The sequence below is a fragment of the Juglans regia genome, chromosome 8, assembly GCF_001411555.2.
Source record: "Juglans regia cultivar Chandler chromosome 8, Walnut 2.0, whole genome shotgun sequence".
NCBI lineage: Eukaryota > Viridiplantae > Streptophyta > Magnoliopsida > Fagales > Juglandaceae > Juglans > Juglans regia.
This window is the reverse complement of record NC_049908.1, coordinates 8,746,474-8,774,414: the sequence shown is the minus strand read 5'-3', so window position 1 is coordinate 8,774,414 and position 27,941 is coordinate 8,746,474. Positions and strand designations below refer to the sequence as shown.

The following is a 27,941-nucleotide window of genomic DNA, read 5'->3' as shown; positions in this document are numbered from 1 at the left end:
CTCCCCCTCCCACTGAAGAGGATAGAATTTCGGTTCAAGACTGTTGAGTAGAGGGGGTTGGGATTCAAGGGAGAACTACCCTTTCGTTTCTGTAGATGTTTGTTTTACTGGTAAGTTGGTGCTGCCAACTAAGTCTAGCTTATGCATGCGTACTCCTCATTTTGCCAGAAGGAAAAATTACCTTTTCAAGGCACTAACCAGCTTACATGAATCTAAAATATCAGAGCATTATTGCTATAAGCCTGAAAATCATTTGTCTATTCTAAGGTTATTACATAGATGTCCAAGTTCAGGTCTTGAATCCATCCATGACGTGAATTCTATCTCGGCCTTAGAAGTGCTGTAAAGGTAGGACCTGAAGGTGATGAGTATAAAATACCGCCTGCAGGATGAAGGAAAGCACGCAAATCATGCAGCAACACTAGGAGAAAATAAAACAAAAGAATTCGTTTAAACATAACATTATAAGAAAAGAAAATTCTCAGTTTATAAGCTAATACAAACATTAAATTATATCCATTCTTGCACTCAAAGTACTATACCAGAGCCATTTTCTACTCATCCCTAACATGACCTAGGGAGGGTGGAAAATAGAAGCTATACCCCTCAGATAAAACGTGGACAATTTGTGACTGTCAATGGAAAGTGAGGATAACTAGATATCATTCCACTTTAAGTGCTTTCGGATTGAAGACCACAGATTTTTTTCTGATAAGTTAAAAATTGGGTATAAAATCCACCATAGAAGGTGGGGAGCCTTAAACGTATGTGTGGTAACAGGTAAGCCTGAAGTTCCCGTCCCTGTCAGGGGAGATGCCAACCATCTCTCCTTTCTATGAACATGAAGACCACCGATACTGCTAACCACATTTAGTAGTCAAACCAACAAAACACATCTCAAATGCTCAACAAAATTTCTACTCCATCCGAACATAGCAGCACTAAAAACTGATGCTCACTCTTAGGAAAAGTCATCAGGTGCCTGCCATGCAAGATAAAGCAAACCACCTCCGCAAACCACACACTCAATTAATGATAACTAATAATGAGTTCTATGATCTAAATAAGCACAATGTACCAAAAGGAAGGGCTGTTAGTGAAAGGGGAATAGTTCAAGGAAAGTGGAATAGAACGAGCCAGTCAGTGAATGATATTAGACACAATTGCTGAGGTGCTATTGACGATGGTTTTGTTTCAAAATCAGCTTCATACAGAGATAGGGAACTAAGAAAACTCAAATGTTCTATTAATTATGATGTGAAGGAGGGGAGTGGCAGAAGGGACAGATTGAAAGGGAGGGCGCCTCTTTTTGCTCATGAAGCCTAAGATCCTCTCTTGGAATGTGCAGGGGCTTAATGATCATAACAAGTGCCTTCGCATAAAATCTTTATTGTAGACATGGAAGATTGATATTGTGTTTTCAAGAAACAAAGTTACATTTTATCGATAGAAGCATCATTCGTAGTCTATGGGGATGTCCTTTTGTGGGATGGTCTTACTTGGCATCTTTGGGAGCTTCAGGTGGTGTTCTTCTAATGTGGGATAGAAGAGTGGTCAAGGAGTGTATTGGGAATTTCTCAGTTTCTAGTGTATTTAAAAATGTTGAGGATGGGTGAGAGTGGGCTTATGCACGTACTTATGGGCCAAATTAGGATAGTGATAGGAGACTTCTTTGGGAGAAGCTGGTGGATTTATATTATCTATAGGATCTGCCATGGTATATGAGTGAGGATTTCAATACTACTCGCTTTCCTAGTGAGCGATCGGGGGAACCTTGAACTTCCTTGGCTATGGAGGAGTTTTCTGAGTTCATATTTGATTTGGATCTCATGGATCTCCCTCTTGAGGAGATGAGTTCACGTGGTCCAATAGTCAAGGTTGGTCGCGATTGGATAGGTTTCTCGTCTCTCCTTCTTGGGAGGCTCACTTTCCAGAGTTGTGTCAGAAGCGTTTGCCTCGAGTTTGTTCAGATCACTTTCTCATTTTGCTAGATCGTGGAGATATTCATGGGGGACGCCGATATTTTCAAGTTTGAAAATATGTGGTTAGCAGTTGATGGCTTTGTAGATGAGGTTAGAATTTGGTGGTCTACTTATCAGTTTACGGGCACTCCTAGCTTCATTCTTGCTGGTAAGCTTGAAGTATGATTTAATTAAGTGGAATTCAAAAGTTTTTGGGAATGTTGACAGTCAGAAGAATTCCCTCATGGAGGAGTTGCAAGTTCTGGAGGGTAGGGCGGTGATTGGAGAGACCTCTGAGAAGGTATTGTTGAGGAAAAATTCGGTTGTGGCTGAACTGGAGAGGATGTTGTTGATGGAGGAGACTTCGTGGAGACAAAAATCGAGGACTCTTTGGTTAAAAGAATGTGATAAATGCACGAAATTTTTCCATAAAGTGGCTAATTCACATCGGCGAAATAATACTATTAAGAGACTTCATTCTAATAATCGTGTGTTCTCTTCCCCCTATGAGATTGAGGATCATATTGTGCATTATTTGAGAACCTTCTCACGGAACTGGCAAATTGGAGGCCAAATCTCAATGGCTTGGGTTTTGAGTCTCTTAATCCTCAAAGTGCGAGTTGGTTGGAAAGACCTTTTGAAGAAACTAAGATTTATCAGGTGATTGGTGGAATGGCTTTTCTATGGGATTCTTCCAAGTTTGTTGGGACGTTCTGAAAAAGGATGTGATGTGGCTTTTTCTCGAATTCTATTCTTTTAAGAAGTTTGAGAAATGCCTTAAATGCGACTTTTATCGCTCTCATCCCAAAGAAATATGGGGCTATGAAAGTTAAGGATTTTCGTCCTATAAGTCTTGTGAGTAGGGTTTACAAGATTATTTCGAATGTTCTAGCTAATCGTTTGAGCACGATTATGGATCAAATTATTTCTAAGCCTCAAAAAGCCTTTGTTTGGGGGAGACAAATTCTTGATTCAACCCTCATTGGCAATAAATGCTTAGATAGTAGGTTGAGGGAGGGAGTTCCAGGCATTCTGTGCAGCTTGACATGAAAAAGACATATGATCATGTGAATTTGGAATTCGCTTTTCATATGCTTGGGAGGTGTAGCTTCGGCAATAGGTGGATTTTGTGGATTCGGCATTGTGTTACTACCCCTCGTTTCTCAATGCTAGTTAATGGCACCCCTACTAGAGTTTTTAACAATTCTCATGGCCTGAGGCAAAGGGATCCGTTGTCTCATTTTTCTTTGTTATTGTTATGGAGGCACTTTATTGGATGGTGGAGGCTGCCATCGGGAGAGGTTTTTTATCCGGATTTTGGGTGGGAAATGGTATTAATGGTTCCATCATAATTTCTCATCTCCTTTTTGCAGATGATACCCTTCTTTTTTGTGAGGCGGATCGTGGCCAGATTCAAGCTTTAAGGGCACTTTTGTTATGCTTTGAAGCTTTGTCGAGTCTCAAGGTAAACCTTGGTAAGTCCGACATGGTTCCGAGGGGTGTGGTGCGTTGTATTAATAACTTGGTGAGTTATTTGGGTTGCAAAGTGGCTTCCTTGCCTATGAAATATTTAGATCTTCCGTTGGAGGCGTCTTTTAAGGCTAAAACCATTTAGATTGAGTTGTTGAGAAAAAGGTTGGCAAAGTAGAAACGGATGTATTTATCGAAAGGGGGTAGACTCACTTTAATTAAGAGTACTCTTTCCAACCTCCTCACTTATTTTTTATCCTTGTTCCCTTTGCCTGCAGGGGTGGCTAATAGAATTGAGAAGTTATTTCGGACCTTTCTTATGCGGTGGAGTGGGGGAGTAAACTAAGTTCCATCTTTTTAATTGGAATAAAGTTTGTTCCCCAATTCTAATGGAGGCTTGGGAATTCGCAATTTGAGGACATCAATAAAACCCTTTTGGGGAAATAGTTATGGGGGTACCACTTGGAGGGGGTTTCGCTTTGGAATGAGATTATTGATCATAGATATAGAAATGCTTTTGGGGGGTAGGGGTTGTGTTCTAATGAAGTGAGGAGGGTGTATGGTGTGAGCTTTTGGAAATTCATTAGGAGGGGTTGGAAGAGTTTTGCCACTCATATTTGTTTGTTAGCCGGTGAGGGCTCTAGAATCAGATTTTGGCATGACGTTTGGTGTGGAGATCTCGCTCTCTAGAGGGCTTTCCCAACTCTCTATCGCACTGTTGTGAATCAGGATGCTTCTATGTCGAATCCATTGGCATTTTCACATGGTTCTCAATAGTGTGATGTTCTATTTAATAGGGATGTTCACGATTGGGAAATGGATACTATTTCTGAATTTTTCAATCTTATATATTCTACGGGAGGGCCAACGGTACATGGGGATAGGATGCAGTAGAGGCCCAATTGGAGCAAACGATTTACAATGAGATCTTATTACTGACAGCAAGACCTTCCTTATTTAGCTTTCCTAATCTGTATATATATACTTCCTTACTTAGACAGATCATGTTCCTTACTTAGACAGATTATGTAAATAGTCCTAGTTTCCTTTTGTAGACAGATTTGATTGCTGCCTTTGTCAGCACTGTCTGTGAGAATTGTTGCCTTCGTTGTTGCTAGGCTGCGCTATTTCTTGGCCTTTTGTTTGGTTCTCAGAAGGGAGGATTTGTAGCTTTCGGCAAGTTCTGTGAAGGACTCGGAAGTTGTTGTGGTGGATTTGGTTCTCGGAAGTTTCTGTGGGCTTCTTGGCAGTTTCTGTGAGTTTGTTTTGGTTCCCGACAATTTTGTTCTTTTGGTTCGCGGCAGTATTTTTTTTGGTTCTCAGTATTTTCAATTTCCGGTACTCTGTAAATACGTGACGTATTCTTCTTTGCCCGTTTTTTTCCCTTTAATGAGCATCATGTCTTCAAACTCTCTTGTTGTGAAATTCACAGGTAAGAATTATTCTGCCTGAGAATTTCAATTTCCCTTATTTGTTTTGGGGAAAGAATTATGGGGTTATATAGATGGTAGTGATCCCGCTCCTTCTGAGCTTTCTAAATTGGCTCAAAGGAAAATCAAAGATCCTACAGTGATGACATGGATTTTAGGCTCTGTTGATCCTCTTATTATTCTCCATTCAATATTATTTTTTTGGGTTTAATAATCTCTAGGGAGAATTTACTGACATGATTGATGCCAAGGTACCGGAAGAATCTCTCTCTATTGTGCAGGAAGTTCATGAACAAAGCAAGCGAGATCAGTTTTTAATGAAGTTACGACCTGAATTTGACGCCACTCGCTCCAACTTGATGAATCGTGCTCCTTTGCCTTTGGATGTTTGTTTTGGAGAGTTACTTCATGAGGAGCAGCGTCTTGCCACACAGGCCACTTATCAGCAAAACAAAATGTTACCAAATGCAGTGGCTTATGCGGCTCATGGGAAAGGCAAGGGACGCAACATGAGGAAAGTTCAATGTTTCAGCTGCAAGGAATACAGCCATATTGTTGCTCACTGTGCGAGGAAATCTTGCAATTACTATAAGAAGCCAGGGCATATTATCAAAGAAGGTCCTATACGTCCCCAAAATGGTCAGGCTAATGCTTATTAGGCCACTATGAGTCCATCTACCTCCGCTAACTCTGCTATTGTTGGTGATTCATCTGCTCTTACTCCTGAGATGGTGCAACAAATGATTATTTCAGCATTTTCAGCCTTAGGGCTGCAAGGTAACGGTTCACTTCCATCCTTATCGTGGCTTTTTGATTCGGGTGCATCTAATCACATGACTAGTTCTTCTGATACACTTAGCAATGTTCGGACTTATAATGACTCGTCGCACATTCAGATTGCTAACGGTAGTCAGTTACCTATTCATGCTATTGGGGATGTTAATTCCACGGTTAGAGATGACTAGTCAGTTTTATCGTGGCTTTTTGATTCGGGTGCATCTAATCACATGACTAGTTCTTCTGATACACTTAGCAATGTTCGGACTTATAATGACTCGTCGCACATTCAGATTGCTAACGGTAGTCAGTTACCTATTCATGCTATTGGGGATGTTAATTCCACGGTTAGAGATGTTTTTTTTTATCTCCTGAGCTTTCCACTAGCCTTGTATTAGTAGGTCAATTGGTTGATAACAATTGTGATGTTCGTTTTTCTCATGATGGTTGTCTTGTGTAGGATCAGGTGTCGGGGAAGATACTCGCAAAGGGGCCTAAAGTTGGACATTTATTTCCTCTGCTTCCATTCCTGATGTTCTTTCATTTTCTTGTAATACAGTAAACAATAAGGGTGAAGTATGGCACAAACAGTTGGGTCATCCTAACTCTGTTGTTTTATCTCATTTAATAAACTCTGGTTTGTTGGGCAATAAAGATCAATTTTCTTCTCATCTCTCTTTTGATTGCTCCACATGCAGATTAGGTAAAAGTAAGTCTCTTTCTTTTCCCTCTCATGGTAGTCATGCTGAAAGTTGTTTCGATTTGATTCATAGTGATGTGTGGAGAATTTCTCCTATTATCCCACAAGCGAATTATAAATACTTTGTTACTTTCATTGATGATTATACCAAGTATACTTGAATTTATTTTCTTCGTTCTAAATCTGAGGTCTTTTCTATTTTCCAACAATTCATCGCCTGTGTTGAGACTCAATTTTCTTCCCGAATCAAAATTCTAAAGTCTGATTCCGGTGGTGAATGTCTCGTGAGTTTCATGATTTTCTCAAACAAAAAGGCATTGTTTCTTAGCGGTTTTGTCCTTATACACCTCAGCAAAATGGTGTCGCTGAACGTAAAAATAGACATTTGTTGGATGTTGTTCGTACTTTATTGCTCCATTCATCTGCTCCACCTAAATTTTGGGTCGAAGCATTATCTACAGCAATCTATTTAATTAAAAGATGGACATCCAGTGTCTTGAATTTTGAAACTCCTTACTTTCGTCTTTATCATCAGGATCCTCGTTATCTTGATATGCATACTTTTGGTTGTATTTGTTTTGTTCATTTGTCATCCCATGAACGTCATAAATTATCTGCTCAATTTGTTAAGTGCACTTTTATGGGTTATAGTGTTTCACACAAAAGCTATGTTTGCTATGATCCATGCACTAACAGATTTTGCATTTCCCATCATGTTGTCTTCTTTGAAAATCAGTCGTTCTTTTCTTCTCATGATGAGTTTTTGCCTAAGATGCATGTTTTGCCACATTTTGATAACTTCACTCCTTTTCCTGACCGATTCAAACCTAGACTCTTATATGAACGACGACGACCCACTTTGCCTCTTCCTAAGCTTGATCCGCCATCTGAGCCTGCTCAGACTGTATCTTCTACGGGTGATCCGAACAACCCCACAGTTCCTCGACGTTCGACCAAAGTGTCTTTTATACATGGGATGTTGTCCCTTGTCCTACTAAGGTTAAAGCCATTGGTTGCAAATGGGTTTATTCTATCAAGTTGCTTTCTGACGGAACTCTAGATCGATATAAGGCACAGTTGGTTGCACTTGGCAATAGGCAAGAGTATGGGGTGGACTATGAGGAGACTTTTGCTCCGGTTGCCAAGATGACTACGGTGCGGACTGTTCTTTCTGTTGCTGCATCCCAAGGTTGGCATCTTCATCAAATGGATATCAAAAATGTTTTTCTTCATGGTGATCTCAAAGAAGAGATATATATGACCATTCCACCTGGTTTGTCATCCTTTTCTTCCTTGGATGTCTATAAGTTGAGACGCTCGTTATATGGGCTGCAACAAGCTCCCCGAGCATGGTTTGATAAATTCCGATCCACCTTGCTTTAGTTTTCTTTTAAGCAAAGTCAATATGACTCTTCTCTATTTCTCTACAAGACATCTACTGGCATTGTTCTTCTTTTGGTTTATGTTGATGATATTGTTATTACTGGGACAGATTCTGCCTTGATCACCTGACTGCAGCAGCATCTTCAACCCTCATTTCATATGAAGGATCTTGGTCCTCTTACGTACTTCTTGGGGTTGGAAGTTCATACTGAACCATCTAGAATTTTTTGAATCAGCATAAATACACCCAAGATTTGATTACTTTGGCTGGCCTTCAAGACACTTTTTCAGTGGATACTCCATTGGAAGTAAACACGAAGTATCATTGGGAGGAGGGTGATCTCCTTTCCGACCCTACTATGTATCAACAATTAGAGGGTAGCCTGAACTATTTGACTATTACTCGACCTGATATTTCCTTTGATGTCCAGCAGGTTAGTCAATTCATGCAAGCTCCACGACATCTACATTTAGCTGATGTTCGTCGTATTATTCGATATCTTCGAGGATCTACTAGTCATGGCCTATTCTTCCCTACTGGGACTTCTCTTCGCCTTGCAGCTTACAATAATGTTGATTGGGCAGGATGTCCTGATACGCGACGATCTGTTACAGGTTGGTGCATGTTTCTTGATGACTCTTTGATATCTTGGAAGAGTAAGAAACAGGATCGTGTTTCCAAATCTTCCCTCGAATCCGAATACCATGCGATGTTCTCTGCTTGTTTTGAGATTCTATGGCTTCGTGGTCTTCTTGCTAAGCTTGGTTGTGTTCAGTCCGATCCTACTCCTCTCCATGCTGACAACACTAGTGCCACCCAGATTGCCACAAATCCTATTTTTCATGAACATACAAAACACATCGAGGTGGACTGTCATTCCATTCGGGAAGTCTTGGACACTCGTATCATTTCTCTTCCTCATGTTTCTACTGACCTCCAGATCGCTGATGTGTTTACAAAGGCCATGACATGACAACGTCATCAGTTTCTTGTGGGCAAATCGATGCTTCTTGACCAACCAGCATCAATTTGAGGGGGGATGACAGCAAGACCTTCCTTATTTAGCTTTCCTAATCTATATATATATTATATATATATATATATATATACTTCCTTACTTAGACAGATCATGTTCCTTAGACAGATTATGTAAATAGTCCTAGTTTCCTTTTGTAGACAGATTTGATTGTTGTAAATTTGGCTTGATTCTAGCCTTGTACCACGCACACTTGTGCCTATATAATGAAAGGAAATCCTCACAAAGGAGATATTCAATTCAATTTGACAATTACAAGATGTTGGCATCATATGGTAATGTTCCTTTCCCGTGGAGGAGTATTGTCTCATGTGCCCTCTAAAGTATTTTTCTTCATATGGACCGTCTCTCTTGAGAATATCTTAACCACGAACAATTTGAAGAAGCAATGTCTCATTGTTATGGATTGGTGTTATTTGTATACGAAAGATGGAGAATCAATGGATAATTTATTATTGCATTGTGAGGTCACAAGAGTGTTGTGTGACGAGATCTTTAGAAGAATTGGTGTGGCTTGGGTTATGCCTTTGAGGGTGGTGGATTTATTAGCCTGCTGGAAGAATATTCAAGGCTGCCCCCAAGTGGCTGCAGTTTGGACGATGATTCCTTTGTATTTGGATGGAAAGGAATGATTGGTGTACACACCTTATTGCTTTGGTTTTCAGCCATTGTGCTTAATGGAACCAGTGTTCATGATTGTCTTTAATTTCTAGTTCCTATAATGTATTTAGGTGTTCTTTTGTACACTTCATGTATACACAGGTTTCGCCTACTTCATTTTACTTATAAAAAAAAACATGCTGAGGTACATGAACTAACCTTAAAGCCTTAATACCCATATCCATGAGGTAAGCTCGGTGTTCGTCATCACCATCTGGGAACTTCTCAAGTTCCTTACTGTAATAGAGAATATCATCCCGTAAATGCCCTGCACCCCCACACCTTTAAAATGAAGGAACAAACTTAGAGACATTGGTTAAAAAGAGCCGATGAATAAATTGTGAAAAGGAAAAATATTGAACCTAAATTAATTACTGGTCCTTTTGTACTGTATACCCCAAATCATAAAAATTGTCACATTCCATCCCCGAACTACCAAAAAGTACACCCACGTTAATATGTGACCATAAGATGAAAAAAATGGTCACATGGCACAATTATGACTAGGATTTCAAAGGGTGCACATCGAAAATTTTCATAGTTTGATTATGCAATGCGGTAAACTCGATCATTTTGGTGTGCACGGTGAAATGGAAGATAGTTCAAGGTATAAAGTGTAATTTCAATGACAGCTCGTTAAAAATAAAAAAAATCCAATTGATTGTATTAATACTCAAAGCAAAGAAGCATTCAATCACAAAGGCATTTTACCTTCAGCAAACCCCCCCCCCCCCCCCCCAAAAAAAAAAAAAAAACCAGATAAAAAGGCAGAGATTATATTCTTCATTGTTGGCAAGTGAGATTATGTTCTTTACTAAAATAAGGAACTTGAGATGTAATAAAGAGGAATATCACCATGTTTTCCTCGCTGGTAGTATTATAAGGAGATTATATATCTCATGTTCCCAAGAAATTATATACCTTTCAATAATGATGTCAACATCTGCTTTGCTTTGGGGACCATGCACAAGTACTCTTGTAAGGCTTAGTATGTCACGGTAATCACCCATCTTGTGAGCTTCTGCATCAGAAGCTTGAGGAGGCAAGTTCTCTTCATTCCCAGAAAGTAGTTTTATATCCACCGATGACTCTGGAATTTTAGATCCAAAGTTAGGCTCTGTGCTGAGTTTAATGCAAAGTATTGCCATCGCATATGCAACTCCTCCAAACCCAGTGTGTGATACAAAAAGGTAACACCCTGCAGTACTGCAGAAAAATTTATTCTTAATTCTATTTCTTAATTTAAATTTAGGAAAAAGTTAATTATGCAGCTACCTATATCAGATATTATGCAGCCTAAATAGAGAAGTGCCAAATTAGTGACCAGTCACCGCAGCTGGTGTAGCAGTCTTTGGATGGGCAGGCCCTTCAAGAGCTACCTTATTACACTTACAGTTAGGAAAGGAAGATCAAGGGATAGACTAGCAAACCAACAGCCGCCTTGAGAAAATACAAAAGCTTTTTTTTTTAAAAAAAAAACTATACAAAACTCATAAATCTCAGTCATTCATAGTGGAAAGATAAATCCCTGATCATACACAAGGAAAATTTGCAATCTTGGTATATAAAGGTCATCATTGTAATAATCATTATCAATATTTTCTTCATAATGCCCAGGTGATCTAACCTTGAATGGCTGTCATTTTTAGAAAGAAGAGAAAATAGAGAGAGAGAGAGAGAGAGAGAGAGAGGAGTTTAACCTAAAGACATTGTTTCATAGATGAAATAAAAAAGAAAAAAAGGATATGAAGGATGGAGAATTGGAAGTAAAGAATTTTTGGATTGGATTTTGAGAAAGGTCAATTAATAACATCATCTGTAAATTATACCATGACAAAGCAAGCTGTAACAGAATTTGTTACTACCATAATATATCACCGATCATTTATAGCCATAGTGCTTATAGAATATGTGTTAGGTATGAATACTCACTCATCGTTATAGTACTGGATTGCATCAACATCAGAAGCTAAAGCATCTTTTTCTCTAGTCAATGGTATTCTCCTATATGTAATATTATAACCCTCATCTTTCAGATCGGCATATACTTCAGCAGGAGTCTTCACGTTATCTGCTAAAATGTTTTCCCAGTATCCTATAACACTGGATTTATTTATTACCGGGTTATATTCTTCACGATGCAAAAGCATCCGTCCACCAGACTGTCTGACCTCAGATAATATATCTTCTTTTAGTCGTGCCTCCATGTGTTCCACCTGAGTAAAGAGTAAGAGGGAAAACATATTGTGGCTTAATGACTCGTTTATAGGATTGAAAAAGCATTCATGGTGACGTACCATTGGCCCAGTGATTCCCACATGCTTGAGCATATCAACAGGCTTATTTAGCTCTCTTAAGACAAACGGTGTGCCATTGATGTAAACAACTGCTTCTTCTCTCAGATCGGTTAATATTACTTTAGGAGCAACTAATCCTTCTGGTTTAGGCTTGGCACCTAAATATGCTAACATCTCTTTTGCCCCAGCAATTGTAGGAGTTGCCATGCTATGCACAGGGAATCCATCTACCTGAAGAATGGAAGTTTCAGCCTTAAAACAGTGTGCATACCCATCACATTGTAAAGTTGATCTCTTGACAAGCACATCATAGGTTAGTCTTATGGAAAAATTTGTTTTCCAATATGTAAACTGGAAAGGTAAGTGGAATGTTTTTACCAATATCTTAACCTGGTCCCACCAATAAATTGGACCGAGCGGGCCTTTAGCCAATTCAAGGAGGTTCATGGCAGCAATTCTACAAGTATTGCTCAATCCACAACATATCTTCATGTGCAAGCAATGTTCTGCTTAAAACCTCTAGCTCAAATATTGCTCTTTCTCCCTCCATAATAATGGGATGGGAGGTGATTTTGTGGGTCAAAGACCCACTACATGCATGTGTAACTTTCCAGCTAAAAAAAATGTGTTTACACACTTCCCTTAGTCCAACATCCGAAGTGGATAAAAACAGCACAATATAAGAATGTCATGAGATGCCAGAGTTAGACCCATGTGAATATACATGAAAATGGCAAATTTGATTAAGATGATGCAACTATATCCAGTGAAAACTAATAACTGCACAAACCAAAGGTTTTAGCAGAAAAAATTGCATGACTAAGGAAAGGTGAAAACTGCATTAATGTGACAACTCAATTAGTTATCCTACAACTGAAAGCTGGGAGGGTGGGGGTGGGAGTGGGGAGCTGAGAAAAAGGACAAGGCAAAGGATAAGACTTAGTAAATGTGATTAATTTTTTAGTTAATCCCACAAACTGAAAGCGAAGGGAGAACCCTGAACCACAGAGAGAGAGAGAGAGAGATGAATGAGAAAGTTGGTGGCACTATCACATCAAAAGTGATCCCAAGCCTTCAATTTTAGATATGGCTTGAAGGCAATATATTTGGAAGAGTAAAACATATAACATATGGAGCCAACCTTGCAATCAGTGAGGAAATCATGAAGTCCAAAGCTAACACTAATAGATTCTTGTGTGCTGTGTAGTTAGTAGGCTTTCATCAGCAAAACATAGAAGAGTCCAAACTCTTAAGGAAAATGAGTTGAATCAATGGCTTAACAGTCAACAATCCTATCAACTAAGCTTTCAGTGATGAATACCTTGGTTCAAATCATTTGCTGGTAAGGCACAGCTACCAATACCATGAGCTGGAAAAGAGAACATCTATAATATCTGGATTTCATTTATCAATTTTTTCAAAATATGAAATGATTAACCACTACAAGAAAAGAGATTTTCACTTTGGTCATGGATAACCCATGCAGGAATCAAGATGCCCTCCAATTCACTTCACATCAAGAAGGGATGTTGAATGTGCATATAATACTAAACCACCAATTTAATCAGAAGGGAAGTTCCTATGGACCAAAAATGAATGTATTCCTAAACTCGTGAGAAATGCTTATTCTACTTAGCATAATGATCCTGTACGTTCACATTGGAGATTTTCTTGTTATCTCAAGGGACAACAAATTTAATGATATTACTTGTTTCTGCATAATTATATACCTTGTAAACATGCGGTGCACCATGAATCTGTATGTGGCTGGAAGTTCTTTGACCAGGAAAGAAATACATTTTGAGTATAGAGCCTTTCCCTAGAACAGAACCATTACGGGACTTAACAAGGGCATCCATCACCGCATCACCATGTTGGGACTCCTGCGGTACTCTCAACCCCTCCTGAGTTTAAAATCATAGTGTGCAAGCATATCCAAGTCATTAAAGATAAAATAAAATAACATATTCACAAAAAGAACAATGTTAAGAAACACAATATTTATTTATGGAGTCTCTGACTCTCCTCATACAATAACAAATGAATCACCCTTAATAAATAACAGAGAACTTACAGAGATAGTGAAAAATCGCCCAGGTCTTAATCTTATGCTCCATTTCATTGCTTGGACCTCTGGTCTCTGATGCAACCAATTCTTAAATTTCATTCTGGATTCTCCTTGCCCACAAAACCCATCAAATGCTTCACTTCCGAGATATGCTGCAAAAGCAATTAAACGGAAGTACCGCTCCAAGTACTCAGCACCACGGTTCAATGCAAGCTTCCTTTCCCTAGGTTCAACATGTTGTTGATTGAATACCTTTCTATATTTCAGAACCGCTTGTCGTATGTTCTGCAGCGCAGAACATCTATCAATAATAGCATCTAAGGCCTCTCGGCACTCCACCCCATTATCAAATAATCTTGTTATGTTCCACAACAAAAGGATGTCATTTATGCCAAAAACCCGACCTTGCTTCTTTTCAGATCTTACTTTTGTAGTATAGGAGGTTGATGCAGCAACACTACCTCCTGTTTCGTCACCACTTGAAGAACCACCATTCTCCTTTTCATTGGCCATATCATCACGCAAGATTCGTATAGGTCTTCCATAATCAATTCGAAGTTTCAGAAGGCAAGCAATTACTGTACCAGTAGTTGTCCTTCCTCTACCCATCTGCCAATATAAAAACCGTATATAAGGTGAATAAATGAGAAGAAAAGAAAAGAAACAGGTGGGACACACACAGAATTATATGAACATCTCCATGCACATGTAAAGCAAAAGCAATTAGAGAATGAAAACCTTAACCTGGCAATTGAAAACAAAAGCATTATCCTTGGAAGCAGAAGCAATATTTACTGCCAGTGTGTCAAAGTCAGAACTTTTGGGAGCTTTACCATCAGTGATGGGCACACGGGCATATTTTATTGGAAAACCATCAGCCTCCAAGCTTTTGAAAACCTCAAGTGGGGTCTGAATAGCATCAAAATTCACATGCTCCCAAGCATCAATTATCTGTCCATCATTTGTTTCATGAATAACCATTATAGCACCTCCATAATGTTCAGCTTCTCGAAGGATGTCTTCCTTTAAACGAGCTTCCATTCTCTCAACTCTCTCACGATCAATACCCTGAAAGCAGCAATAACCATTGCAACTTCACTAACAATAGAAAATAAAAGTTGGGATTCAAAACTGCTTGTAGAACCAACAAAAAACAGGCGCATTTCAAACAAGAAATGTTCTGATGGTGTTGAATTCTATTTCTAGCCTGCCATGGATCTACAGGTTGAATCATGTTAGTTTTCTGGGACTTCCTTCAGAAAATAGACCCCAGAATATAGATTATTGGTCTTGCATTTGAGTCATGTAAGAGTACATCCTTTGAGTCTAATGGAGCTAGGTGAGAGTTGGAAGATCCATATTTGTGTGATCTTTTCCATTACTAGAAACTTGCTCATCATTAATGTAGGTGAAAATCCAAAATGTATCTTTATCTGCTTATTTTCCTGTTATCATTGATTATTTACAATTTTTATATTGGCCATTTAAACCCCAGATCTTGGGCCTTCAACCAGGAGCGATGAAAATGTTGGAGACCAACATGTTCTGTAACCTATTACTCATTCATTTAACACTTCAGAATGTCAACAACTTAGTCTCCTGATGTAGCTTTTCTACTTTTTAAAATAGTTGGTTTGTCATTGAGAGATTCCTTTATAATTAGGAGTAATATCCATACTAGTGTAACCACAATAATTTGGAAGTGTCTGCTAATAAAGTCAACTCAGGGAAAGTGCCAGCCACATATGGGCTATAACCCCAAAAAGACCATTCAATTTGAAACCTCCCTATAATCACTATAGAACCTAATTTCACCTACTAAGTAGTAAATATGGAACTTAGCATCCACGCCAATAATTATAACCTACCTACTATATGCAGGTTATTCATATTCCCAATGTGGTACTAGAGTGTTACAAGCTCCTTATCTTAAATTCCTGACAACAGGGCATGTTAAGCAGTGCTCCAGTTTCATATGGCCAGCCATATTAGGTAGCTCCGATACTATATGTAACGACCAGGGAAAGCACTAGCGATATCTGCGATATATAACCCCAAACAAACTAGTCAAAGTTACAAGGTACGTCTCTCGAAATTGTTATATATCATACGCATTTATCCCTCCCAAGTTATATGGGATCTTATTCACCACCCTCTCATACTAAATCAAAGGGAGAAAAATCTCTCCCCCTTGAATCTTTGACGTCCTTGTCAGTCATCAAGTTCTATGTCAGTCATTAAGTTATATGTGGCACAGCTCAAGTCCCATACCCCATACTTCTGGCTGGGTTTAGCTTTGATACCTATGTTACGACCAAGGGAAAGCACTAGCCACATTGGCACTATAACCTTAAAAAAATCAGTCAATTGGAAGTTTCCCTAGAATCACTTAGGAAAATGATTTGTATAGTCCTGGCGTGTGCAAGCCCCGCGCAGTTGCTTTGAAAAAAAGTGAGCACACCTAGGACCCACGTGAAAAAACCCACTTTTTTCATGGTGGGTCTCACTTTTTTTCAAAGGGACTACGTGCACACCCTAGGACCGTATCTAGCATTACTCGAATCACTTATAAAGCTAATTTCACCTAGTAAATAGCCAATGCGAGACTTAGCACCCATGACTACACTTTTATAACCTACCCACTCTGTAGGTTATTCTTATTCTCAATTCGGGATTAGGGTGTTACATATCCACCCATAAATATTAAATAAAACACAATAACAAACTTAACATAGACATAGCATAAATTATAGATTGTACCGTGTATTCCCGCATGTTTTTATAAGGTCTTTCAACCTCACGAAGAACAAATGGTTTTCCATTGATGTAAATTACAGGTTCTTCTCTCATGTTGTGCCAAAAAACAGGGCGACCACCTTCAGAACTGCCGATCCTCCGAATAACTGATCGAATTCCATCAATTGTTGGATTTGCCACCCCATAAACTGGAAACCCAGGAACTTCTCTAAAATTAGGCGCACCCTCCACTCTCTCTGGTAAACTTTGGTTTTGACAACCAGGACAATGGTCACTTTTTAGAATAGTTTGACTCCCAAGGACCTCTCCATTTCTCAGGGCAGCAACTACACCCATCTCACGAGGGCGGCCGTCATTAGATTCAGCAATCTTCATCAGCGATGGCTTTAAAGTTGCATATCCAAGTGCTCCCATTGGATCTCTCCTGAGCAATCTGCAACAATGCATAATCACAATTAAGAAAAGGAAGTTGTTCTAAACAAGAATTGATCTAAACAAAAGGAATCCATTGAAAACAATGTATCACAACCAGATATCCATCAATTATTTGATAGATGCTTTGTACAAGTGATAGGAAGACTAATTATCGCACAATGAACTCTAACAGGGTCAATATTAGTCTGTATACACCATTATGGCACATGCACTCTCTGAAAACTTTAGTTATTTTACCTGCGAATGATGCTATACAGTTCTGGCCTTGCTCTCATCCAGTCAGAAAAAGTGCTATGACCAAATGAACTAGAACGGAGAAATTCTCTCTCTGAATGAATATATACAGCAAAGCATATAAGAAAGTAGTATCTTTCCAAGTATTCCACAAAAAATGAAAGTGACGCCTCCCTTTTCATCTCATCTGGTTCACGCAGAATACTATTGCGATAAGTGGCAATTGCTTCACGTAAGTTCTGTGATTTGATTTGAAGAAACATTTAATATGACATGAAAAATAAACCTCACAGCTACAAATAAAATATTGAAGCAGCAATTAAGGCAACAAGATATGATAGGAAAAAATTATTCAGAAAAACTACAAAATTAGAACATGAACTTCCAAACTATAAAATAAAGAAGATTAGAGAATCAAACCTGCATTGATGCACACTTGTCAATGACTCTATCCACCTGTCTTTTCCCTTCAACACCACCCTAAAGACATGTTACTATTGGTAAGAATTTAAAAAATAAAAAATAAATATTGATCAAAGAGCAACAAAATCAAGTGTCAAATACCTCTAATACCCGAATCAAGCTTCTTATGACTGCATATTCTCCTCTACGAATTGCGTCTTCTGAATTTGGCAAATGGTCAACAACATTAGCCCCCAAGTCGCAAACTCTCCCAATGGAATTTGTTCTTGGAATACCTGTTTCATATGAATACAACTTACACCATTAAAAGATGTTATCACCATAAGATGTGGAAATTGGTTAAAAATAAAGTACAAAAATTAGCAGGACTACCAGAAGCTCCAATTCGGTTAAAATATATCAAAGTTGCAATCACCATCCCAGTTGTAGTACGTCCACGTCCCATTTGACAGTTGAAAATGATCTCTGTGTTTATGTCAGCTTGAGAAATTTTATGAACCTGAAAACAGAATGGAGAAAATTAATCCAATCCAAAAAACCCCGTTGAACTGGTCCCTAAGTCAAACCCAGAATGAACTAACCATAAATGGAATATTCTATCACATAAAGGTGTCCAACAATGTCAAAGAATACTTATAAAAAAAACAATGTCAAAGAATCGTCATTGCCTCACTGAATGTATTCAAATCAAATGCCAATAGCATGCCAACAAATATATTTTTATATATTTCTTTTTAAAAATAAATACAATTAATTAAATAGAGTGCAAGAGAGGGCACAATACAGGGAATAGTGTTACAAATTAACACTTGAAGAAATAAAAAGAGCGGTTCCCCAGGATTGTGAATGACTTGTGTATTTGTAACCTCCAGGATAAGTTACAGTTTTTTCCCAATTTGTCACAACATTTTTTAATTTTTTCCCCATCTGACATTCCGTGGCCAAATTTCAAGTCATTCAATGCGGTCTTGATGACTTTTGATTCCCAGATAAGATGCAGTATGTGAAGCCAACCAGAAAAGATAGGAGTGGAAAACATTGAATTGCCTGCTTTTGTTTTTTTAAATATACTTATATATCCATTAAATGCAATGGTCTAGATAGGAGTTATAGTCATTGATTAGGAACATGAAAAATCATGAACTGGTCATGAAAATCTTTACTCTATACAAGCCTTTCGACAATCTAGACCGAGCAATATTTGATGGTTAAGATCTTAAGATGTTTCAATTTCTGGAGTCTATGCATATGCTTTTAAGCATTTTGGTTTGATTAAATATATAACCACAAAATAGGAAAACACAATTTGCATCCAGATTTTCATTGACATGGGAACAAGGCAGTAAAAGAATGAGTCCCATTACTTTCATTCACTTAGGGAAACTTGATCCAAATAATGCATCAAATGTAGCACAAAGGAATTAATAAAAAGAAAAATGGATTACTTGTAATCCCATGCCAGCAAGTACTTCGCAAATTAACTTAATCCAAATCTTCATTCAATTTAAAAATTAAAACATCAAAGCTCACCAAACAATCAAAATCTGCCTCCTTTGGTGATTTTTCATCAGTTACAGGAACACGTTCATAGTCAACAAGGAACCCCTCTACTTGCAGTTCCTCGTACACCTATGCCAAGGGAATAGGTTTAAATAACTTTAGAAAAACAGGAGGAAAAAAAATTTTCCCAAATCTGAGATGAGTTCCAATGGAACTACCTCCAATGGTGTCTTTACAGAATCACAAGACACCGGTTCCCACTGGTCCACCATATGACCATCTGGAAGCTCATCATTGACAAGGATTTTATTTCCATATCTGTTTGGTCAGATGCGTGAATAAAGGTTTCCATCATCCAAATCAGGAGGAATACATGATAAGGAGAACTGTGAATCATGGGTATGACAACATAGATGCTACAGAGTGCATCAATAGAATGTACCTTGCAGCTTCCATCAAGATATCGTCCTTCAATCGAGCTTCCATTTGTTCAACCCTAGCCCTGTTGATTCCCTGAATAAATTAAGAAGTCACAATCAAGTTTAAAAAAAACAACTAAAATTACAGTAATTATTACTTTAGTTTTGCTCACAAACCTGCAAATGCATGCATGTGTATACATTTATCTATCTATGAATAAATGGGTACCATTATATGCAGTTAGGTGATACTTGGGGGTATCCAAAAAGGATTTCATTTTTACTTGTTACAAGTTTGTAAGCCTAGTGAAAGGATTTGCATGCCCATATTGTAAGCCTAGTGATGGCGTCCTACCATCATCTACCCCTAAACCATCACTAAGTGCAGCAACTCTAAGGATACCTTTGGTAAATAAGATTGGATAAGAAATTCTCAAAACTTCTCCCAATTTCCTTCCCAAATATCACTCAAACATAAAACACTTTTCAATTTCAAATTTTCAACTTTTTCATCTAATCATTACAACTTTTACAAACTTGAAAACAAAACACAAAAATCAATACAACTTTTTCAAACTTCAAAACAAAAATAACATTAAATCATTTCTCTCTCCTTTCCCAAAAATAATATTAAACCATTTCTCTCTCCTTTCCCAAAACTCAATAAAACATCTTAACTCAAACTATTTCACTACTATTCACAGAATTATGAGAAATTCCAAGTGTCCAAACGAGCCCCAAGTAAATCAATAGATCGTCTTAGTTTATAAACAATGCCAGTGTTATGAGACCAAGTTTTAAAATGATATGGATAAAAGTGTCTCTAGTTGGAGTGGCATACATGTATGTATGTATGATGTATCTATAGTATGTATCGCGTACAAACATAGTTTATAAACTATAAAGTAAAGCATTTTAAAATACTTGCAACACCAAGCCCCAGGCGATAGCATAAAACATCACATTCAAGCACTAGTAATTCCAGAATCTAATACCACAGCAACAAGTGCTAGCATGAAATTATTCATAGTCTGAATACAAAGCTACAAAGGCAAGAACTTAGAATATTGATGAAAAGATATGCCAATTCAGTTACCGTATACTCAAGGTTGGAGAAGGGCTGTTCCACATCACGCAAAACGAAGGGGCGCCCATTGATGTACACTACCTGTTTCAAGAATAGAAATAAATTGGAACACAAGAGGGAGCCTATATTTTCAATGAGACTGGGAGCTTCAAAGTGACTAACTTCTGATTGAACTGTTTTTACACAGGAATACTGTGAAATGTTCATGTTCTCAAACGGTTTCTTTTGGACTCCTGGAATATAAAATAAAATCTCTATCTAGCATCTGTATATCTGAGCCCAATATTGAGCAAAATTTAATGCCTTAAAAGATGACTGTCATTTGTTGAATTAAAGCACGAGCCAAAATTAACTAACGGGTATTTCTAGGAGGAAATATTAATTGAAAAAGAGAGTTTCATGGCAACAGATGAATTTACTGGTTCCTCACGAAGGTTAATCCAAAGAACTTGTGCTTGCTTGCCATCTACTTGAGCCCCAATATGCTTTAGAACATTGCGGATTCCACCAATCATTGGGATTGCGACACCATGGACACGTAATGAATCGGCCTATTAATAGGAACAATAAAATACAAACGAAGAAAATACGTACTCAGAAGACATTAATTACAACAACATCATCTCAGAGCATATTACAAAGGCGTACGTCCACAGATACAGGCACTCCATAATGTGCATATGAATAAAACTTAGTCTTATGTCTAGCCAAGACCTTGTTAGACAAAAGAATACAACTAGTGACCTCAGAAAAAGATAGTCACACACTTCAACTGACAATGATATGCGTAACTAAACTATTTCTTTATTTCATAATTGGGTTTTGAAATTAAGAAAAATTGGTGGAATTAAAGAAAGGGGGATAGATAAACTGAACGAGGCACAAATTGGTCGCTCTCAAAATGCATTTCCCGAGGTTATAGAAATTGGGTGGAAATCTCCAACATGAGAGTAATGGCAGCTTTTGAGGGTAAGTTGGTGGTGAGGCACCAATGGAAAATGCAAAACTCAAGGCTATCAAAGAACATCTAGCATGCGGAGCATAACAATAAGAGGGCAAGTGGCACTTCAAAAAAGAAAACACTGCTCCAACTTTTGGGTAAAAAAAGAAATCCTTTTGGAAAAGAAAAGGAGATGTCCATGGAGGGAACTGATAAGAGGAACAATTCGTGTGTTGGTTTGGGTAAGACAGTGAAAATCTCCTAGATTCATCTCAGAAAGAATATTACTACTAAAGAATCAAACAAAGATATGGAAACAAAATAAATGAATAAATCAAATAAGGGAAGAGCAACACGATATCCACGAAAATTTTACCAAAAGAAGAAAAGGGGGAAAAACCTGACGATAATTGGGAGCACCGTCGATCTGGGTAGACAAGCGTTTGTTCTGGCAGCCAGGAAAATGGTCGCTCTTGAGAATGGTCTTCTTACCCAGCACTGATCCCCCTCTCAGCTTCATCACCTGCTCCGGCTCCTTCGGTATCGACATTGCGGTTTCCTACACTTTCTACACTCCCGAACGAACACTTTCCACGGTTCTTGAACTACCCAGAATGAATAGACTTAAAAAGAAAGAAAGAAGAAAGAAAAAAAGAAGAAGAAACTCCTAATTTGGGAAGCGACAGAGACGGATAAAGAGAGAATTTTTTCTGGCTTATTTATCACCCATTTCTCTTCGACTTCTGTTTGTTTCAAAGCATGCCACAGCAAAGAGTTCCCGACGGGTCCCGACTCCTGACCCTTCGCAACGTGAAACGTATGTGCATATAGAAACAATTCTTTATCTTTATTTCCTATCCTGTGATTCTGTCAATTAGCGTCTGGCTGCCATGAATATTCTTTTCACTCAGCCTCTGGATGCTTAACCGCCCATCACCAAGTGCCACCTTCCCTACTTTCTTTCCCTTTTGACTTTTCTAGGCTCTTTTGAATTTTTTATAAAATCTCTCCTAAATATACATCAACTGATGAACATCTGTAAAAGTTTTTTTTTTTTTTTTTTCTTTATTTCAGCTTTTTAATTTTTAGTTTCTGTTAATAATATTTTTTTCTGTTGAGAAATTAATTTTACTTATTATTACTGTTTATACTTTTTCAAGGGCCTTAAATTGACCAAAACATGATAATATACGTGAAAATGCTTACATACTTATTTTATGGTTTGTTTGGATATTAAAATAAAATAAAATAAAATATTTTAGATGAATTGAATAAAATATTATTATAATATTATTATTTTGATATTTAAAAATTTTTAATTATTTATTATATTTTATATGAAGATTTTAAAAAATTATAATAATAAAATAAAATAAATTGAGAGTATTTCTGTATTCAAACGGAGTCTTATTATTTATAAGTCGATATGCTTCACTTGTTTGAGATTATAAAAAAATCTTTATTTTTTTAATTTTTTATACTAATTAATGTGAAATATTTTTATATCAGTAATGTGTTTGATATTTCAATAAACAAGTTTACAGACATATTTTTATAATTATGCGTAGTCGTGCATTTATTAGCGACCCTTTATAATTAATGCATGCTTAAGTATTATGTCTTTGACAACTATTTTTTTTTTTGTCAATTAACAAAAGAGAAATGATACTTGTAGTTGTGAGTGTGTAAATATCGTACAATCGATTTAAAAAAAGTTAATAAATATAAAACTTACATGAAAAAAATTAATTTTTTAATAATAGACCTCACTCTTTTTCAAATTAATTGCACGATATTTGTTCATTTTATGACTGTATGTAACATTACTCTTAACAAAATAACATGTATATTGCTATTATTTTCAACATATTATATCCTTTTGCTGCAAATATACTACACTCGTACAGATGATTATATATACATCTCTTTTTTATTTCTATAAATATATGACATATAAATGCTACATATTCATGACATATATATGTATGTCGTCACATTCACGTTACAAGAAAAATATTTATATATAATCAGTTATTTACGAAGATAATAGCTATTTCTTAATTATCAAAATAAGTATATTATCGTCACAAATAGTAATTATTTTCACAACAAATAATTTGTTATGTACAGTGCTATACTGTACAGATATACCGCCATTAAATGGGACGATGACCTGAAAATTTAGTTTAGTTTAGAGGTATTCCCAAAGTCGCCCATTTCAAGATCATGGCTCTTCGATCGCCTAAATCAATGATATCGTTGATATTCTCTCTTTTAAATTAAAGAGATCGAGTAAAACCACAGTATAAAAGATTAACTTACGTAATTGCTGCATCGTGCATGCGTGCATGCATGGTTTGATATATGCTCTCCTTTTGGGGTCACAGCTCTTAAAACAGAGCTCAACTAGACTGCTCTTTGAATTTCCTCACACGCGTTCATATACTCTGGATTATATATGCCTGCATGCATCGCGCGCCTCTCTTGATCCTATATCACAGTACCCTCCATACCTTTGACTCTCTGGTACGTATATATATGTTGATTGGCCTTTTCAAACAATATTATTGTTTTAATGTGATGTTATTGGCGATATTTTCTCAAAAGAGATCGATGCATATATATATATATGGAGAGAGAGAGAGGGAGAGAGAGAGGGATGTGAGAGAAAAGAGCTGGTAGTGATGATGGCATTGCAACAACAGCAGGCATGCAGGAATGTATCCTTCATTTCGAGTACTCAAGCCAGGAGCTAGCTAGCTAGCAAATTAATGGTCCGGTGCCTGGAGTTGTTGGCGGAAATTAGCAGCCATGCATGCGCGCGACCTCCAAGAACAGGGGTTTTATGAATTTCTTCTCACCTGCATTAACATGATACAGATGAAAATATACTTGAGACGATGAAGTTTACATGTTCGATCTCTTCGAGTTTGGATATTTCTAGCTCCCCCAATCAGAAAATCCATCATGTCTGTTAATGATATATAGGATAGTATATGAATTCCAGAAGCCATATTTAATATAATTGGGATTGCCAAGTAGACTCCATTGGAGAAGACAAAAGGATTATATCATATATGTCAGACGTTGGAGCTAGTTGTTCCTTTAAAAATATCTATCTGCAACGTCCGAGTAAATAGGTTTACCAATCTAGCAAGCATGGAGAATCGATCAATCCGAATTCAGATAATACAATAATTACGAGTTTCTATAAAAAAAAAAAAAAATTATAATTTAACATATCAGACGCTTCAATTTATAATTTTATTTTTATAAAATATTTTTATGGCTAGAACATTTCTCTCCATCAAAATCATTTTATTTAATGCGTGGTACTGTTGTTTAAAAAATGTTTTAACTGTAAATAAATTTTATAAAAATAATTTTATAAATTTGTATAATTTGATATAATAGGTTAAATTATAAATTATTTTTATTATAAAATAAATATAACATATTATATAAATTCATACTAATTTATGAATTGACTTTCATAAATTTGATTGTGATTATAATACTTCTCCTATGACAGACTTTTTAACCTTAATCCTCTAATTATACTTTGAATCCTCTAATTCATAAATTAAGTTGAAATGAATTGAATTTTTTTATGAATAATAATGAGTTGAGATAATGGAGTGGGTTTTATAGAATCATTTAATATGAATTTAGATATATTTAGATGTTAAGATAAGTTTAAATATATTTATGAAAAATTAAAAAATGTTGTAGATATGCGTATAAAGAGGTGTTAAGTTGAAAAAAGTTATTAGTCTCATGTATAAAGAGATTTTGAGTTGAATGATTTTTAGTAATTTGAAAATTAAGTGTTTGGATGTTAGACTCAGCTTAAAATTAGACTAAACTGAATTGATCGATCTCAATATCTTCCAACATCCAAATGGGATAAAAGTTTCAATGTTGTTGTTTAGTTACACAAACTCTCTCAACTCATCTAATCTAATCTAATTATTATAAATTTTTTAAATTATCGCACAAAATATAATAAACAATTCAATTTTTTCAAATCTCAAAATAAAAATAATATTAAAAAATAATATTCTAATAATATTTTATTTAACTTTCATTTCATCTTATCTCATCTCAATCCAGTAACATGGCATTATTATTCTTGTCCTTCTATCTCTTTGTTCATTGTTTGCTGCCGAATAATCTCTGTTGTCTGTGATCATGATCTTGACTCTTATGCTAGTACAAATTTCATGGTCCGGGTACTCCCAGTTTGCAGCTGTGATCATTATGTCTGTTATCTCCAATTTGTTTGCAGGTCATTGCAGTCGAACAAGCTCCTAGTATCAAACTTAACTCTCATATCTTTCAGTTATTTTCCTTACTTGCTTAAGATCCACCCTTCTCTGGTGAGTAATAGAATAAATTAATGAAATAAGTCTTTGTGTTTTGATAAGTAAAATAATGTAAAAAATCTACAAACGCCAACATCCTTGGAATAGATATTCAGAATTTCTTCAGGGAGCTTGAGCTTTCCAAAATAAACTGCTTATATCTTTGTAAAATTATGGCATAAGCAAGTTAACAAGACTTTGCTTGCTTTGAGTGGAATTCAAAATGTTTAAGTTTTATGGTCATATCAGGAGTCAATCATCAAAAAGATAAATGAAGACCCCATGGCTGCCATGAATCCTCGCTTCTCTAATTGTACCGTGAGTCTTCAAACTGGCTGTAACATTTTCTGACCAAGTTCTAATTTTTCTTCCACTCTCTTTTATTTGCTTGACACATGTATAAACTTTCTATTTGCCAATGTCTGATATGCACATGAGGTTGGAGAATTTAAGCACCTTCTTGGAGTCAAACCGCTACCTCAAAAGGATTTGAAGAGTATCCCTCTTATGACTCATCTGAAATCCTTTAAGTTGCCTGGTAGTTTTGATGCAAGAACTGCTTGGCCGCAGTGCAGCACAGTTGGAAGAATTCTAGGTCAGTTACCTTGATTGGTTCTAATATTTTGCCGTCAAGAGATTCTCTCAGAAGTCTGGTTTCCTCTCTTTTCATATGTCAAATGCTGGCCCCAATTTCATTATTAAAGATCAGGTAATTCTGTTTTGAATCCCCGCAAATTATATCTCCTTACATAGAAGACTTCTGAAAATTCTCAAAACTTGTGCGATTGGATGATTCAGGGTCACTGTGGTTCTTGTTGGGCCTTTGGTGCTGTTGAATCACTATCAGATCCTTTTTGCATCCATTTTGGCATGGTAACTAGAACATCTTATGGGAATTGAAAGCCTTTTCTTGTTCGTTGATATATCCATATGGACTATTTTTTAACTAACACTGTTCAAAACAAAGGTGTGGATAAAGGCGGTGCACAATTGTGTAACTAACACTGTTCAAAACAAAGCTTAAGAGTTTGAGAGAAAGCATCTGTCAGAAGATAGAACTTCCCTAGTATTACAAATTTCTCTGGAGCCTGGATTTTTCTTTGTATTTATGGTGCATTGGGCTGATCAAGCAAACTCCTTCCATTGAGAATACATATATGCCAGGCAGACTCCACATTCCACTCACCAACACCTCTTCAACAAGAGCTTTTTCTCACAACAGTGTCTAAGAACTTGAGAAACTAAATTCAGAGATTGTAATGGTGACACTGTTTTCGAAATATCAAAGATGATGGGAAAGCAAATCCCAGTTATGGGTGAAACACATGCTGCCTTATTTTCGTTCCGGAAACCACTCTAATTAATCCTCCCTCTGATGTTTTTTGGATAAGTAAGATAACTTTTATTAGTGATCAAAATGGAAGAGACATTTCTAGCTATGTTGATATTGGGGAAGACTATTGGGTATATATGTTGATATTTCCTACAAATAACATTCAAGTTTTGTAGCTAGAAGATTTGTAAAGATCATATGCTGACTTTTATTTTTCTTGGTTGCAGCTTCTTGCGAATCAGTGGAATAAAAGCTGGGTGATGTATGTTTCAATCCAATCGTACTCCAATCAAATTTTAAATTACTAATTGACGTTGATGGTAGGATGGGTACTTCATGATCAGAAGAGGGACAAACGAGTGCAGTATTGAAGACGATGTGGTTGCTGGTTTGCCATCGTCCAAAAATACGATAAGAGAGGTTGCAAGCATGGACGATGCTGCAGATGTTTCAGTTTGACAGTATGTTATTCTTCCCATGAGAACTTTTTTGCTTATGAATGTTGAGGAGGAAGTGATAAACTATGGATTTTTATTATGCCACTAGAGCATCAAACCGATACCAATCAGGCGCTGGTTGCCCAAGAATAAAGTTGTATTGCTGAAATCACCATATCAACAAAATCTTATCCTTAGATTACTATGATGCAATTGTCATATTTGTCAT

At 36.8% G+C, this 27,941-nt stretch overlaps 2 protein-coding genes and 1 non-coding gene across 6 annotated transcripts; 1 reads left to right on the top strand and 2 right to left on the bottom strand.

The window, feature by feature from the left end:
- Positions 1 to 27: 27 nt before the first annotated feature.
- LOC109000506 (paladin) lies at positions 28 to 22,473 on the bottom strand. 4 transcript variants are annotated; one of them, XM_018977406.2, is made up of 19 exons: positions 21,979 to 22,461; positions 21,058 to 21,189; positions 20,648 to 20,719; positions 19,575 to 19,645; positions 19,351 to 19,450; positions 19,163 to 19,261; positions 18,005 to 18,131; positions 17,774 to 17,907; positions 17,630 to 17,689; positions 17,213 to 17,448; positions 16,544 to 16,973; positions 14,528 to 14,851; positions 13,790 to 14,392; positions 13,446 to 13,619; positions 11,716 to 11,946; positions 11,351 to 11,634; positions 10,340 to 10,624; positions 9,578 to 9,700; positions 28 to 382 (listed from the first exon to the last, which is right to left on the bottom strand). In XM_018977406.2, exons 1-19 carry the CDS (start codon positions 22,126 to 22,128, stop codon positions 250 to 252), a joined length of 3,768 nt encoding a protein of 1,255 aa, XP_018832951.1. In that variant the 5' UTR covers positions 22,129 to 22,461; the 3' UTR covers positions 28 to 249. The 4 variants fall into 4 exon arrangements, 3 of the variants coding, with proteins under 3 accessions (XP_018832951.1, XP_035548959.1, XP_018832952.1); XR_001997726.2 differs by lacking the exons at positions 28 to 382; positions 9,578 to 9,700 and adding an exon at positions 10,694 to 10,793 and having other exon boundaries at positions 10,509 to 10,624; positions 21,979 to 22,472; XM_035693066.1 differs by lacking the exons at positions 28 to 382; positions 9,578 to 9,700 and having other exon boundaries at positions 10,360 to 10,508; positions 21,979 to 22,472.
- On the bottom strand, positions 718 to 843 carry LOC118349376. The gene has a single exon (XR_004802345.1). It is a non-coding gene; the product is annotated as a U6atac minor spliceosomal RNA (small nuclear RNA).
- Positions 22,474 to 25,769: 3,296 nt separating the features above from the next.
- LOC109000442 (cathepsin B-like protease 3) lies at positions 25,770 to 27,734 on the top strand. The gene is made up of 8 exons (XM_018977305.1): positions 25,770 to 25,866; positions 26,175 to 26,260; positions 26,381 to 26,537; positions 26,647 to 26,651; positions 26,741 to 26,815; positions 27,338 to 27,406; positions 27,503 to 27,532; positions 27,600 to 27,734. The coding sequence occupies exons 1-8, from the start codon at positions 25,770 to 25,772 to the stop codon at positions 27,732 to 27,734; spliced, it is 654 nt and encodes a 217-aa protein (XP_018832850.1).
- Positions 27,735 to 27,941: the final 207 nt, after the last annotated feature.

What these genes read in the sequence shown, in the direction of transcription:
- LOC109000506 (XM_018977406.2), bottom strand. Translation starts at nt 22,128, where the DNA reads ATGTCGATACCGAAGGAGCCGGAGCAGGTGATGAAGCTGAGAGGGGGA. An exon ending in CTGTATAGCATCATTCGCAG is followed by an intron (nt 16,974 to 17,212) that starts GTAAAATAACTA and finishes GCATTGTTGCAG; the next exon opens with ATTGCTCAGGAGAGATCCAA. An exon ending in ATCCAGTACTATAACGATGA is followed by an intron (nt 10,625 to 11,350) that starts GTGAGTATTCAT and finishes ATTTTTCTGCAG; the next exon opens with TACTGCAGGGTGTTACCTTT.
- LOC109000442 (XM_018977305.1), top strand. Translation starts at nt 25,770, where the DNA reads ATGATCTTGACTCTTATGCTAGTACAAATTTCATGGTCCGGGTACTCC. An exon ending in TTTGCATCCATTTTGGCATG is followed by an intron (nt 26,816 to 27,337) that starts GTAACTAGAACA and finishes TGGATAAGTAAG; the next exon opens with ATAACTTTTATTAGTGATCA. An exon ending in ATCAGTGGAATAAAAGCTGG is followed by an intron (nt 27,533 to 27,599) that starts GTGATGTATGTT and finishes CGTTGATGGTAG; the next exon opens with GATGGGTACTTCATGATCAG.